The sequence below is a fragment of the Salvelinus namaycush genome, chromosome 14 (genome assembly GCF_016432855.1).
Source record: "Salvelinus namaycush isolate Seneca chromosome 14, SaNama_1.0, whole genome shotgun sequence".
Classification (NCBI taxonomy): Eukaryota; Metazoa; Chordata; class Actinopteri; order Salmoniformes; family Salmonidae; genus Salvelinus; species Salvelinus namaycush.
In genome coordinates this window covers 42,185,692-42,202,705 of record NC_052320.1, presented here as the reverse complement: position 1 = coordinate 42,202,705, position 17,014 = coordinate 42,185,692, and the positions used below count along the sequence as shown (strand labels likewise).

The 17,014-nt window shown below is 43.9% G+C and overlaps 1 protein-coding gene across 1 annotated transcript in view; it reads left to right on the top strand.

Annotated features, from left to right (window-relative positions):
• Positions 1-17,014, top strand: part of LOC120059531 (metabotropic glutamate receptor 7-like) — a 126,199-nt gene that overhangs the window by 70,871 nt on the left and 38,314 nt on the right. Inside the window, exons 2-6 of the mRNA XM_039008658.1 lie at positions 1,499-1,715; positions 10,925-11,060; positions 12,938-13,092; positions 13,791-13,928; positions 15,591-15,791. Coding sequence (XP_038864586.1) covers positions 1,499-1,715; positions 10,925-11,060; positions 12,938-13,092; positions 13,791-13,928; positions 15,591-15,791 — 847 coding nt within the window. The remainder of the gene's footprint in view (positions 1-1,498; positions 1,716-10,924; positions 11,061-12,937; positions 13,093-13,790; positions 13,929-15,590; positions 15,792-17,014) is intronic.

Below are 17,014 nucleotides of genomic sequence, written 5' to 3'. Positions count from 1 at the left end.
TGAGAAGGAATGGAGTTATAGGCCTATAGGCTAGTTATAGTCAGACTATCACACTCAACCAATACTGTAGCCATTTTAAAATGGACTGAAGAGAGAAACAAATAATTTGGTTACATTTCAAAATATTTATCAGTGGAACCAAAGTGCTGTAACATATATAAATTACATCAAATAGTCAGTACACTCACCAAAACTTTTAAATGTTTAAATCAAAAGGCTATTGCACAGAAACACGTGGACAGTCGAGTGGATCGCAAATTCAGAACCGCTGGTTAGCTACTGTACATAATATACTAAAGCACTGATCTTTGGTAACGAGACCAGAACGACTGCTTAGGTTTGATCCATACATTAAATAATTAAATAGGTATCCTGTACTACAAAACCTAAACAATCCATATGTTCAAATCAAAAGGCCCGATTAACATGACATCAATAGTCCAAAGTCCCAGGTGCCGACACATTCAGAAATAAAAGATTGTGTAGTATTTTGTTTAAAATCTCTGACGAAGGCCAAGAAAACAAAAAACACTTTTCAATGAGAAAACAGAAATCCACTTTGAAAAAAAAAAGACTTCTGTTTTCAAAGATGTACAGTAGCCTATGATGCAATACTCGTGATCATTTTAAGGAGAACAAGAACTATTTAGCCTACATTTGAACACCACCGCAGAAGCTAGTAGCCTAGTTTTGTTGTTTGGCTACTTGAAAAGAGCTAGGGCCTATCACTCGAAGCCCACCTCTTCCAATGCATTGTGGAAATCTGTGCATCAAATTCTACTAGATGAAGAGCCTAAATGAGTTTAACATCCTGGCATTTAAACCATACTAGATTTTTGAAAATTCACATACTACATTTTCACATACTGAGAATGCGTCATGTGCGATTGCGTAGTTTTCTGTTATTCGTTGATTTCGGTAGTGCATCCCCATATCTAATGGATCAGCTGTTGTCAAAGCCGAAAAGAGTATGACATCCGGGCATATAAAGTATACTTGATTTTCTAAATGTTGCATACTATTAAACTGAATTTTTCCGCATACTTAAACGTGAGTATTTAGGACGCAAGTGTGGGTATTCGGACACGGTAAGTGTCTGGGTTATCTCCTTTCTTTTCACATTCTATTTCAATTAGCAACACGTCACCTGTAAAGTCAACCGGAGGTTTGATGAGCCTGGAGGTCTGTGATAATTGTAGGGAACCGGGAACATCTCAAATTATGATAAATAGTTTAATAGTAATAATGATGATATTGAATTGCTTTTATACAGTGCTTTTTACTAGGTCTCAAAGTGGTTTTCACTGTCTGTCTGTTTGGAACTCACGTCATCTCCCACCAATAATAAGTGTAATTAGTCAGGCATATTTAGTGATGTAAAATATTCAGAACGTTGCAGACAGAAATATAATGAATAGGGTTGAATTATGTATACTGTTGCTGCACCCTCTTAAACAATAGAGGAGTAAACATCACTTGCTCTCTGTCCTCCAATCAGATCCCTCAGATCAGCTATGCCTCCACGGCCCCGGAACTGAGTGATGACAGGCGCTATGACTTCTTCTCTCGGGTGGTTCCTCCAGACTCATTCCAGGTCCAAGCCATGGTGGACATCATCAGAGCCCTGGGCTGGACCTACGTGTCCACCGTGGCCTCTGAGGGCAGCTACGGAGAGAAGGGTGTGGAAACTTTCCAACACATCTCCAAGGAGGCTGGTGAGTTATGGAAGTAGTAGTGGGAATGTTACTGTTAATGTTACTAAGATACTATGGTACGATTTTAGTTTTGGATGTATTTCTCAAAGTGCTGTAGCCGTAATTACAGTTAGAGCAGTGTTTTTCCTCTATAATACTTTTTTTTACCCAGGGTCCCATACAGACAGGTGAGTGTCTTGAGATGGGCAGTACACTGAAAGGCTGGAGAGGAGGGGGGGGGGGGGGGGGGGGGGGGGCACAGAGAGGGTGAGACGCATGGGGGATGAGGCGGAGGCTGTTTTGTCCATCTAGGGATCACTATGGACCTACAATTTGCTGTAAATGCCATGCTGACAATTATATTTTGTAATGAGGTATTAATTAGCTTGACAACAATTAACATAGTGACTTCTAGTTCTGTGAGTGACATTCAGTTCTGTGAGTGTCCTAGGGTAAAATATGTTCTAAGAATATAAGAGTTTGGTCTGTGGGTGCTGGCAATATTTGTTGTGTGGGTTAACTCTCAATTCCATTTCCATCCAAGTGACAGAGGTGCTGCTTTAATAAAGGATGACATATTTCATCATCTGGCCTAAGAAATTACACTCCATGATCCACGGTTCAGCATTCATACAACTCCTCCCCTGGCAATAGCGCTGTACCAAGGGAACCAAGGTTAATTCCTGATTCTCATCTTGACCTCTACAGATCCCAATCCATTTCCTGTCATTTGCACCTACTAGCTGGATCCCTGTCGACCAATCTCCGAACTTTGGTACCGAGGAGTGATGCTAGTGTATGCCAACCTCTGAAAGGGAGAGAGCTAACGATATCCCATGAGCGATGATCAGAAGTCCAGCCGACATGAATATTTAATCTGTGCACGTTCATGTGTAGTCTGATCACTCATTAAAACTTTAAGAGGCTGCTGTGGCACTGGAGAGAACAGCTGCAGGAGGAGCCTCTGTAGAACACTGAGATGGAATTGGGAAGAAAAGTCTAGATGATTTAGTGGGTTATTTTGGCTGGGTTTATATTTCAGCTTGTTACATCCTCCAATGCACACGGTGGGTCTGCAGCGACCAGATTGTTTTCTCTCTGTTGTATTTCCTTCACTGGTGTTTGTGTCTCAGCATAGAGTCGGCAAAATGATGTTATTGATGTTATTGTCTTGAATTTAAAAATATCACAGACAAGGGGGTTAGAAATGATAGAATATTGCTGTTATTGTTGACTCATCCATTAAAATAGAGCTGCAGTCAGGGAATGTTCTGTATTCCCATACAAATCAAATAGGAATCATTTACCCCAATGGAAGCCCTGCACACTCTAGGCATTGTGATTTGAATAAAATAATTGATTACGTTATGACATAACTCTGTATATTTATAACATCAAAGAATGGGCTAGTTGCAGCATCACTTGCAGCGAGCAACATACTGTATCTGCACTGAAGCAGCAGTGGTGCAAAAGAAATAACAACAACATTCAGAGAGAAACTTTCAGACCTAAATACACCCACAGTATATTGGTTGAGTTGATCTGTAGGGCCTTGAGATGTTTTGTGGGCTCCTTATTCTTTTGGTGAGAGTGAAATGTCAGATGCATTAGTAGCATTCTCGCTTCACCACTTCAAGCATCCACCGGACTAATGCAATATGGCCGCCCATTACCCTGAGTAGAGACTAGATTGATGGTCAGCTCGTATTGATCTCTTCTGTTTTCCACTCTCCTCTTTCCCCCTTGTTTGGGTAGTCTTCCACCCTCTCAGTTTCATGCGAATGCACTCTCCTCGTAACCGATGTACAGTTTTTTCATTTTAACTTCCGTTTCCCCCTGAAAAATGGATGCGGGGACTCCTCTCCAATGTCTTTTTACGGCTGCTACGTTAAGTTATGCGAGTGAGTTGTCTTTTCTTTAGAAGTGTAGCAAGGAAAGATTCATCTAGTTTGCATTTTCCTCGGCTTGGGTCCGGAGCAATGGAGTTTGTTTTTCCTCTTTGATAAACATACTCATGCAAGCATGTTTGATACTCCCACAGACATCACTCTTAAATTAATTGCAGTATGCTGCCACAGACGTGTTTTCATATCACTCATTTGAACTGCAAAAAACCTGTCAATTTACACTCCGAATATTTTGCAGTGAGAAGTGACTTCACTGGCTTGCCCTCAGTATTTGACCAACAGCTTGATGTGTTCTCGTAAGATGAGCGTTCTAAACTGGAACAGTGTGCTCCTGCAGCCATCCCGTCTCTCTTCTAGGATGAACATGACAGTGGAATGGAATATGGTATAAAGAAGGAATGAAGTAAGGGGCTCACATGTACAGAGTAGGAATTGCATTCCACTTCTGCGGGCTCCCACTTGAGCTGCATTGGGAGGAGCTGCATTGGGAGGAAAGTGGTAGTGGAGGGAGCCTGTAGTAGTTCTGCCTCTGCTCTGGAGGTGATAAATATAATTGGAGAATTATGGATCCCCCTCGGGGGTGGGGTGGTTCTGCGGAGGGGCGGTGGGGTCAGAGCAAAATGGGTAGGGAGGGTGTTGAGTCCATTAGGAACCACCCGGATTTCAGGGGAGTTTCCTGAAACGCCACAGTCTAATCCCCCCCCCCCCCCCCCCCCATTTTGGGATATGGGGATGAACACGTGAAGCTGCTAATGCAGCACACAACCTGTGACACTTAGCCCAGACCTAGCAGAAGCCTGATGAATTAAATCATTATTTGATCTGTGATATATTAACCAAACTGGGAAATGTGGAGCATCAAGTTGGAGTGGGGGGGAGGATGTTTAATGTAGATACCAACCAGTAGGTCCATTATGATAGAAATTAAGTGTTGTGCACATTGAAACGTCATAGTATTCTAATTTCACAAAATACAAATACTTAGAATCTCCTATATGTAAGATTCGAATTCGCCAAATAGAGCAGTGTGAGGAGTAAAACACTCCACTCTATGATATCCCCTGCATTTATCTCTGAGTTTTAAAAAAAATTATCCAAAAGAGACATTGCACTGCTCTTTATTCAGGTGGCTGCTGTGTGAATGGAGAGCTCTCTCTTTCATGTCCAGAGATAAGACACTCTGCCACACTCAGACCCACAGCACAGAGTTCTGGCAGTAGACTTCTGGCTCTGATGGCTCTGCCTGGTTTTCCCGTCTTGGCCGACTGACGAGGAATTCTGCAGTCATTCAATAATTTAGCCTTGGCTGCACAGCACACAGCCAGTCTACAGCCTTCGGGGCAGTCTAGTCCTCACAGCATGTTCAAGCCTGGTGCTCAGAAAGGAAAACCACTCATAAAGCTGCTTATCTTCATCAGTGGCTGTCTGCCATGACCCATGTCTCTGTCAGCTTCCAGCTTCAATTGTGGCCTCTTCTTCCCATACACACTGTGACAGTGACAAGCATATTCGTATTGCCCCTAAAATCTAGATCTACATTTTATGGTGAATTAATCCTCATTACATGTAATACCCAGCGACAGACAGACGGTCACATTGACAGTTTCCCAAAAAGTAAACCTCGTTCGTAGCAGTGGCATAAGCACCCCTAGAGCCCTGAAGAATCATGTTGAATATCAGTGCTGAAATGGAGCTGTAGTGGTGTCCCTATGAGACCCTTCGGCTGCTGCTACTGCTGCCTCTGTCTCTGCTGCTACAGCTCCACAGATGCACCACAATAGCAGACTGCCCTTTTCATTTGAACAGGAGAGCCCAATTCCCAAGCATTTAACAAGCTACAAAAGGAGCTCAGCATTTTTGTTCTGTCCGCTTATGGGGGATTACAGGAGCCATCCTAACTGTCTTTGTAGAGATATATTGTCTGGGAATCAGCAATATTTTCTAATTCTGTCTATGGCTGCTGCTGTGGGGTTGTAAGAGGGGTATGGAGGAGAGAGGGAGCGCTAGGAAGCAGTCCTTTAGATGGAGCTCTTTTTAGATGTAGCCCAGTAAACAGATGGAGGTGTGGTTTCTCTTCTGCAAGCTCAAAAGCTGTTTATATCAAAGAAATGAGCCTGAGCAGATGACCAATTAGGAGATTCCTCCCATTTCTCTGTCTACTCAGGGAAACCAACCCAATGTTGGAAATTAGGAGTGATATTAGGAGTGCTTGAGTCAGAGACATTTTAATTGGTTTGGATAGAGAAGCCTGGGTGTTAACTCAGGACCAAGCCTGACTGCCGCTCATCATCTAGTTCTAACTATGATGTGTCTTCAGGTGCACAATAATGTCCATTTACTCTATATGAGTACAGTAACCGCTGGAAAAGGTTAGGTTGGCCCATGCTCTCACATCTGCTCCAGCGGAAGGGATGCAATTAAGGTATTTGTTTAAGATATGATTTGATTTTTATATTTACATAATAAGCTGTTGAATGTGTGCAGAGGATGACAAAAAATCTGTCAAACTTATTGTTTATTTTTCTTCTCACAAAATGGTGGCTGCAGTCTCTCCTCCAGCACCAGTGTTTTCCTCAGCTCAACACAGCGCTACGGGACAATATTTAAAGATGACCTTTAACTCTTGACAGGAGTAAATTAGGTCATATTACAGGCCCTTCATTTAAGATTCAGACAACCATGGATTACGCTAAATGATTGTCCTTGTCAATATTCCCTCAAGGACAATTGGCAACTAAGTTTTGGCTATATCTCTGAGGTGACTGTCACGGTCGGCTCGCCAAATATCTAATACCTATTTAGCGACGCACGGAAGCAATCAGTACCTTTCATCCTGTACAAACTCATTAGCACTGACCTGTCTGAACATGATTCATTGTCAATATCAATATCCTCCTTGTTTGTGTAGCCTGTCTCCAGATCTGATTGGTTGACTGTCCATTGTGGTGTGTCTGATAATGACGTTAAATGAAAAGTCAATGGGGAAGGGACAACTTTTTAATCTGTGGTCACAAAGTGTGAAAAGTGTATTTATGTGTTCCTTCTACCCTGTTGACACAGTTTCATATTGGTTTGGTCTTCTGTTGTACTGTAATTATTCGCCCACAGCCCTCCAATAAGAAATGGATCCCACTATTAAGTTGTGAGTCAGAAAATAGTCAGCTATTTTCGTCCTAGTCAACACTGCTAGCTAGCCAGCAGCTAGCAGCTAGCCAACGTCTACCGTCTACCGAATAGCAGCACTGTAGAAACTATTACATTAGTTTCTACATTACAACGGAACGACTTGATTAGTGTAGTGTTAGCTAGCTACATAGTTGTCGTTGCTGTCTTTGTATCCAAGGTAATTGTGTAGTTTAGAGTAATTATCGTAATTACCGAGGTTAGCTAGCCAGCTATTTTCGTCCTAACGTAGGCAACACTGCTAGCAAGCCAGCAGCTAGCCAACGTCTACCGTCTACCGAATTGCAGCACTGTAGAAACTATTACATTACAACGGAACGACTTGATTAGTGTAGTGTTAGCTAGCTACATAGTTGTCTTTGCTGTCTTTGTATCCAAGATAATTGTGTAGTTTAGAGTAATTGTCAAGGTTACCTAGCCAGTTACCGAGGCTACCTAGCCAGCTACACTTTCAAACTAAGTCAACAACGCAGCCACTGCTAGCTAGCCTACTCCACCAGCCAGCAGCACTGTATCATTTTAGTCAATAAGATTTTTTGCAACGTAAGCTTAACTTTCTGAACATTCGAGACGTGTAGTCCACTTGTCATTCCAATCTCCTTTGCATTAGCGTAGCCTCTTCTGTAGCCTGTCAACTATGTGTCTGTCTATCCCTCTTCTCTCCTCTCTGCACAGACCATACAAACGCTTCACACCGAGTGGCCGCCGCCACTCTAACCTGGTGGTCCCAGCGCGCACGACCCACGTGGAGTTCCAGGTCTCCGGCAGCCTCTGGAACTGCCGATCTGCGGCCAACAAGGCAGAGTTCATCTCAGCCTATGCTTCCCTCCAGTCCCTCGACTTCTTGGCACTGACGGAAACATGGATTACCACAGATAACACTGCTACTCCTACTGCTCTCTCCTCGTCTGCCCACGTGTTCTCGCACACCCCGAGAGCTTCTGGTCAGCGGGGTGGTGGCACTGGGATCCTCATCTCTCCCAAGTGGACATTCTCTCTTTCTCCCCTGACCCATCTGTCTATCGCCTCCTTTGAATTCCATGCTGTCACAGTTACCAGCCCTTTCAAGCTTAACATCCTTATCATTTATCGCCCCCCAGGTTCCCTTGGAGAGTTCATCAATGAGCTTGACGCCTTGATAAGTTCCTTTCCTGAGGATGGCTCACCTCTCACAGTTCTGGGTGACTTTAACCTCCCCACGTCTACCTTTGACTCATTCCTCTCTGCCTCCTTCTTTCCACTCCTCTCCTCTTTTGACCTCACCCTCTCACCTTCCCCCCCTACTCACAAGGCAGGCAATACGCTTGACCTCATCTTTACTAGATGCTGTTCTTCCACTAATCTCATTGCAACTCCCCTCCAAGTCTCCGACCACTACCTTGTATCCTTTTCCCTCTCGCTCTCATCCAACACTTCCCACACTGCCCCTACTCGGATGGTATCGCGCCGTCCCAACCTTCGCTCTCTCTCCCCCGCTACTCTCTCCTCTTCCATCCTATCATCTCTTCCCTCTGCTCAAACCTTCTCCAACCTATCTCCTGATTCTGCCTCCTCAACCCTCCTCTCCTCCCTTTCTGCATCCTTTAACTCTCTATGTCCCCTATCCTCCAGGCCGGCTCGGTCCTCCCCTCCTGCTCCGTGGCTCGACGACTCATTGCGAGCTCACAGAACAGGGCTCCGGGCAGCCGAGCGGAAATGGAGGAAAACTCGCCTCCCTGCGGACCTGGCATCCTTTCACTCCCTCCTCTCTACATTCCCCTCTTCTGTCTCTGCTGCTAAAGCCACTTTCTACCACTCTAAATTCCAAGCATCTGCCTCTAACCCTAGGAAGCTCTTTGCCACCTTCTCCTCCCTCCTGAATCCTCCTCCCCCTCCCCCCCTCCCCCCCTCCTCCTCCCTCTCTGCGGATGACTTCGTCAACCATTTTGAAAAGAAGGTCGACGACATCCGATCCTCGTTTGCTAAGTCAAACGACACCGCTGGTTCTGCTCACACTGCCCTACCCTGTGCTTTGACCTCTTTCTCCCCTCTCTCTCCAGATGAAATCTCGCGTCTTGTGACGGCCGGCCGCCCAACAACCTGCCCGCTTGACCCTATCCCCTCCTCTCTTCTTCAGGCCATTTCCGGAGACCTTCTCCCTTACCTCACCTCGCTCATCAACTCATCCTTGACCGCTGGCTACGTCCCTTCCGCCTTCAAGAGAGCGAGAGTTGCACCCCTGCTGAAAAAACCTACACTCGATCCCTCCGATGTCAACAACTACAGACCAGTATCCCTTCTTTCTTTTCTCCCCAAAACTCTTGAACGTGCCGTCCTTGGCCAGCTCTCCTGCTATCTCTCTCAGAATGACCTTCTTGATCCAAATCAGTCAGGTTTCAAGACTAGTCATTCAACTGAGACTGGTCTTCTCTGTGTCACGGAGGCGCTCCGCACTGCTAAAGCTAACTCTCTCTCCTCTGCTCTCATCCTTCTAGACCTATCGGCTGCCTTTGATACAGTGAACCATCAGATCCTCCTCTCCACCCTCTCCGAGTTGGGCATCTCCGGCGCGGCCCACGCTTGGATTGCGTCCTACCTGACAGGTCGCTCCTACCAGGTGGCGTGGCGAGAATCTGTCTCCGCACCACGTGCTCTCACCACTGGTGTCCCCCAGGGCTCTGTTCTAGGCCCTCTCCTATTCTCGCTATACACCAAGTCACTTGGCTCTGTCATATCCTCACATGGTCTCTCCTATCATTGCTATGCAGACGACACACAATTAATCTTCTCCTTTCCCCCTTCTGATAACCAGGTGGCGAATCGCATCTCTGCATGTCTGGCAGACATATCAGTGTGGATGACGGATCACCACCTCAAGCTGAACCTCGGCAAGACGGAGCTGCTCTTCCTCCCGGGGAAGGACTGCCCGTTCCATGATCTCGCCATCACGGTTGACAACTCCATTGTGTCCTCCTCCCAGAGTGCTAAGAACCTTGGCGTGATCCTGGACAACACGCTGTCGTTCTCAACTAACATCAAGGCGGTGACCCGTTCCTGTAGGTTCATGCTCTACAACATTCGCAGAGTACGACCCTGCCTCACACAGGAAGCGGCGCAGGTCCTAATCCAGGCACTTGTCATCTCCCGTCTGGACTACTGCAACTCGCTGTTGGCTGGGCTCCCTGCCTGTGCCATTAAACCCCTACAACTCATCCAGAACGCCGCAGCCCGTCTGGTGTTCAACCTTCCCAAGTTCTCTCACGTCACCCCGCTCCTCCGCTCTCTCCACTGGCTTCCAGTTGAAGCTCGCATCCGCTACAAGACCATGGTGCTTGCCTACGGAGCTGTGAGGGGAACGGCACCTCCGTACCTTCAGGCTCTGATCAGGCCCTACACCCAAACAAGGGCACTGCGTTCATCCACCTCTGGCCTGCTCGCCTCCCTACCTCTGAGGAAGTACAGCTCCCGCTCAGCCCAGTCAAAACTGTTCGCTGCTCTGGCACCCCAATGGTGGAACAAACTCCCCCACGACGCCAGGTCAGCGGAGTCAATCACCACCTTCCGGAAACACCTGAAACACCACCTCTTTAAGGAATACCTAGGATAGGATAAAGTAATCCTTCTAACCCCCCCTCCCCCTTAAAAGAGTTAGATGCACTATTGTAAAGTGGTTGTTCCACTGGATATCATAAGGTGAATGCACCAACTTGTAAGTCGCTCTGGATAAGAGCGTCTGCTAAATGACTTAAATGTGAGGGTTTTTCTTTCAGTTGTTCATTTTTATGCTGTTGTTCATCCCCAGTGATGTACCACTTACTGTAAACAACTCAGCTCACAGCATTTATGACTCAAATGTAAATGGGATGTATAGTACATGTATATTTTCTCACTCAACTATCTTGGAAAGACAGAGACCCTATTCCGAGGATGAATAAACAATAAAAATATGTGTCTTTCAGAACCACTTTGGATCTGATTTCCATTAGAAAGGATTAACACAATCTTGATTTGAGGGTTTCAAGTGTGTGCATGTTCGTGTGTACGTGTTCTCATATGTGTGTACATGTTTGTGTGTTTGCCTCTGTGTGTGTCTCTGTGGGTAAACATCCCAGAAGTCTCATCAGCTCTCCTTCTTTCTCTCTCTCTCTCTCTGAATTAAAGGTGGGATCTGCATCGCACAGTCTTTAAAAATTCCCCACAACCCCAAGCTAGAGGATTATGACAAAGCCATCCAACAGCTGCTGGAAACACACCACTCCCGGGCAGTCATCATCTTTGCCAGTGAAGAAGACATACGGTTTGTAGTTCAGTACACAGCATCCGAATGCATCTGTTGTTTAGGGGCTTTGATGACATGTCAAGTCGAGCTCTTTAATCTCATAGTAGAACACTTGAAGACAGGTTGGAGGCACATACAGATACTTTGTGTGTGTGCACACACTGGGTGTCTGTAACACAAACATGCCTCCAATAACACAAAACAGAAACGTGCCTAGGAGGAGAACTGAGAATATGGAATATCACAACAAAGCAGCAGATATTATTTAATTTACAATACCTTTGAGCAGTGGCGGTTCTAGCTTGTATGTATCCCTGGGCGATCCTCCCCTTCTGCCTCTCCCCCCAAATAAGCACCATTCTGCACTAGTTAGTTAGTTAACTGTATTTTTCATTCAGACATTTGGAACAACACAAATAAATAATCATAACATTTAAAAAGATATAAAAATATATACAAAAATATGACTCAAGTAAACAAAGAAATAACAAAGACAAATAGAAACAAATTGCAGTATATAAATACAATTAAAAGAGAGAATCGAACGATTACACTATTGCTAACAAAAAACACACAAATTAAACTAAATTGCACAAATCCTATACACACAAATGCACAAATAGCATAACACACTTATAAAGAAGAGAACCTGATTATTACACTATTGCACTTCAAACAAGAAACACACAAACTAAATTGCACAACTAATTGCATTAGTACTGTACAAAGTTAGAAGTGTACTATTTGATAGATTCCCTCGCTCCCCCTACCTCGGGCTTCCAGTGGGGAGACCTGAGGTCAACCTACCCCCGCCCCCCTCCCATCTTCTGAGTGGGAGACCTTCCCAGGCAGTAGCCTGCCTAGCTCACCAACTAGAATCAGGGCGCCCACTCCGACAAGGTCAATTAACCCACAGGCCCACACGGTGACATGATATCATTGACATGACGTGCAAATGAGCGATAGAAAACCGATTGCGCAAATGTCACCATTTGGAATATATGTATATTTTTAAAATATATATTTTTTGTATATGCCTCTGACACTGCCTCTGAGTCTTACAATGTCTCTTGAGAGGATATTCAACACTACAAGAAATAGACGGACGGATGGATAGAAAGACTAAGCAGAGAGAAAGAAAAAGGGAGAGACCTCGGTAATGTGTGGAAGACAAAGAGGGAGAGAGATTGAGAGAGCTTATTTTTTATGTAAATGGGGTGTTTTTTTGTTGTTGTTGGTGAAATCACTTGGTTTTGAGAAACTTACCCCACCAGCAATAAACGTCCTCATTGCTTGTTCTGCAGTATGGGGGCCATGGATCAACATGAACAAAGGACCCAAATACGTCCTTTTAGAAACGGCAAAGCTCTCAATATAGTGATGCAGGTCTTTAGATGTTGTACGCATGAGAGTGTATAATTCTGAACTTTATCTGCAATGTTGTATTCCATTTTGTTGGACTCAAGCGATGCTTTTCTATGTGCGAGCCTGCGCGTGCTTTACCGTTTCTCGTGTAAACAATGGGAACCAGAAAGCACGTGCTTGCTTACACACGCATTGAAAGTTTGAAAGTATTGAACTTTTCCTTTAAAATGCTTTCACATCTTATATCTATCAATGGATTTAAAACACAGAGAACATAAATACATATTATGGTGTAAATATACAATAAATGACACCCAGCTTCTGTAATGTACTGATATATATACAATGGGGAGAACAAGTATTGGATACACTGCCGATTTTGCAGGTTTTCCTACTTACAAAGCATGTAGAGGTCTGTAATTGTTATCATAGGTACACTTCAACTGTGAGAGACGGAATCTAAAACAAAAATCCAGAAAATCACATTGTATGATTTTTAAGTAATTCATTTGCATTTTATTCTCTTGCAGGGGAGTTCTCAATGCCACCAAGAGAGCCAATCAGGTGGGCCATTTCCTGTGGATTGGATCGGACAGTTGGGGGTTGAAGAGCAGCCCAATACACCAGTTAGAGGATGTGGCTGTGGGAGCAGTCACTATACTGCCCAAACGCTCGTCTATTAAAGGTACACACACACACACACACACACACACACACACACACACACACACACACACACACACACACACACACACACACACACACACACACTATATGGACCATACACACTATAATGACCAAAGGCTTATATGCACAGTAGTAGGAGACAGTAGAACGCACATTCTGCTCGGTGTCACTACAATAATAGCCATTTATCACTACAATCTGGGGACTAGGTGAAAAGTGAAGTGTGGGTTTTCATGAAGATTGTTTAATTAGACAGGTCTAGACAGGACAAGACTTGGTCTGGTAAGAGCCAGAAGGCAAGAGGAGTATATTAAACCAGCATGCATCATTGATGTCCCTTTCAAAAGAAAATCAGCCGAGTCATGATTAGTCATCTCTCTGATTTAGCTGATAAAACCGACTATGTGAGAGAGAAGAAACCTGTGTAGACATTACCGTAGGACTATGAGTGCGTCACAGCTGGAAATGATACATCAAGCCAGTCTTTGTGTTTGGTATCAACTAATATTACTGCTGATCTATTGACTTCATTGTTTATTACAGTAAATCATTTTCACACGGTAGAATACGTTTTTTAAAAAGAGTGCAACATAAAATACATTGTACAGGTGAGGTCAGAACCCCTGAGTGTGCGTATCCCAAGTCTCGCTTATTAATTACTTTCAGAATTGTCTTTTTTCTTTTTCAATTCTCCAGGGTTTGATGAATACTTCACCTCGCTCACCCTGGAGAATAATCGCAGAAATGTGTGGTTCGCCGAGTTCTGGGAGGAAAATTTTGACTGCAGGCTCCTCAGCTCCTCCAAACGAGAGGACACCAGCAGGAAATGCACAGGTAGGTAGCCAGACATTTGTTTGCTTGGGCATTTGCATTTTAATGTGTTTGTTTGTGGGAGGGGGCATTGCCATTGCCAATGTACACAGAAATGAAGTAAGTAAAGCTCTGCAGATACAGTAAGTCACTATTGATGCACCCAAAGAGCTTTATTACTGACAATGTTTTAATCTAGCTGCAAGCATTATTTGTAATGAGGTGTGTTGGGACTTGGGAGCATTGGTAGTGTGGAAGTGTTGCTTACTGTGATATCTATCCATCCTACAGGTATGCCAGCAAAGCTAAAAAAAAAGATACAATACCACTGTGTCAGTGCTAGTGACAGGGATTTATATATTTGATATGGCTTGAAGTACTGAAGGTCCTTGTAGCTATAGCAGTTGGAGTGACAAGGATTTGTTGGTATAATATGTTATATAGCGCCTTTCATCATTTCTTTATGTGCCACATGCTACAGATCATTGCACTCTCCATAAACCACATAAACATTTTATTTCGAATATCAACAAAGCTTATAAGCATTGTACAAAGACACACAATGCCTCTTATTCACATCCACGTACTCCAGCCATGCTAAGGAAGATATTCTCTTTTAACTGTGAAGTCGGCGTATAGCTGCTTCCATGTCTTTCTATTTCACATCTAACCAAGCCGATCTATATTTATGAATGTGAGGGACTGAAGGGAAGATCTTTTTTTTGCATTCAAGGTTGTTTCTATCAACGCTCTAGTCACTGCTCTGGAAAACAACAAAGGTTATCTGTGGGCTGAAATGTATGTTGAAGGGAGAGAAGAAACTGGAGAAAATGTCAACATTTATTGCATTTGAACTTTTTCAGCTTTTGCCAGTCTGCCACGTTGTATTCACATTCGGCCTGGTGGCACAGCCTGTCTTTTTTCCTTCTTCTCATGATCAAGTTCGCAACGTGAACTGGGAGTCTTTATTCAGTATTTACATGTGAAAATCACACATTGATCTCTGGCAGCTTTTCCCCACAGTGCTGTATAGCACACCACAGTTCATCTGTTATTTTGTACTGTGGATTTACGAGCTGCTTTCCAGTTAATGCATCCTTGTTAATTACTGCTTGCGTCTTTCAAATGAATACATTCAGCGTCCATATGCCACGCTTAATGACATAACCTGTTCACATTAGCACATAAAAAAGGTGCAATATACATCAGGCAAAGGATCCCCACCCACAAAAAGTGAGAGATAAGAAATCCCCCACCAACCTGAAGCCATTCATTACACATTTAGTCAGGGTATCACCAGTGAAATGAAAAGCCCTGGTCCATAGTGAAAGGGAAGAGAAGCACCGAAGAGAGACTGTAATAGAGCATGGTGCTGCTGACAATGCTAGGAGATTCCTCTAGAAGGCCTCTCGTCATGGCCTTGAACACTCCTAAAATGGGACAAAAGATACTAATCTCAACTATAGGGCCTATAGTGGGCTGACTTCACTATGAAATATGCATATGTACATATGGTATTCAGTTCCACCTGCTCATCTCCTTCGTGGGTAGCATTTGGGTTTGCGGTACTGCAACAGAACTCTGCAGGAATGTGACCCATGCCGTGCTACGCACACAACAGGGTGACTGATTCACAGTGTGTGACTCTGTCCTTTTCTTGACCTCTCCTCTCTCCTCTCTCCTCAGGCCAAGAGCGGATCGGGATAGACTCGAAGTATGAGCAGGAGGGGAAGGTGCAGTTTGTAATAGATGCTGTGTACGCCATGGCTTATGCCCTCCACAATATACAGAGAGACCTGTGTCCAGAGCACTCTGGCATTTGCCCCGGGATGGAGGCAGCCGAGGGGAAGACCCTGCTCAAGTATATACGCAACGTCAGCTTCAACGGTCAGTCCATTTGTTATCCCTGGACCCTGTTCATGTGTGTATCCTCATAAAAATATGGGCATGGTGAAATAGCACGTTTCTCAAATAAGCACATACTGTATTTATTTAAAAAACTACTGATACATTGTAATTGTAATTCATTATGTACAGATAAAAACAGGGAAAGGTGGGAGGAAAGATAGAAGCATGAACATGCAGAGTCAGAGGCACTGGACTCTCAAACACGTCTTATTTATCTATGATGTCGTTTACACCAATTGCAAAATATCATACTGCGTGAATTATTTATTCTAAATAGGTTTGATTTTGACATCTTTTCACATGCGAAAATAAGTTGTTGACCAATATAAATTATTTTCTAGGACACTGCCATTGGCAGGCCGCGCACTGACAGGTCTGTGGCTTTGTTGTGTGAATTGATTAATTAATTTCTCTGTGCCTGTTTTTTATGTTTGCAATCCATCAGTGCAGGAATGTATCAATTTAACCAATGTGATCACGTCACACCAGAGCTACATGTCGCTCTTGCCATTCTAACTTCCCTGCCAGTTCATTGCCAATGCTGTAGCCTCTTTTACAGGCACTCAGCAAGCAAGAGGATCGATCGATGCTTCTCTCCTCGAATAAGCCTAGGCCTATTAGTGTAAAAATAATTGCTCAAAATGAGTTTCAAACTATATTACTGTTCGTTGTCTATATATACACTCAGAAAAAAAGGGTTTCAAACGGGTTCTCCGGCTGTCCCCATAGAAGAACCCTTTTTGTTCCAGGTAGAACACTTTTTGGTTCCAGATACCTCTGTGGAAAGGGTTCTACATATAACCCAAAAGAGTTCTACCTGGAGCCAAAAAGGGTTCTTAGAAGGGTACTCCTATGGTGACAGCCGAAGAACCCTTTTAGATTCTAGATAGCACCTTTTTTTTAAGAGTGTAGGCTACTCGTTAAGAGCTAGAGAGAGGGGGAAGAGATAGGCCAGTGAAGTTGCCAGCGAAGATGAGTGAATTGGGCCAGAAGGGAACAGTGAAGAAGGCAGAGAGATGTGTAAGTTAGAAATGAATTAATATATTAATGCATAATTTGTATAGCCTATATATTAGGCTATATATTATTATTAATATTATTATAGGCAACCCTAAAAGACAGAGACCAAAAAATATCCACCAGAGTTTACCCTTATCAATAAGTGGTTGCACATATTTAGATAAAGCACTCAGATAACCACC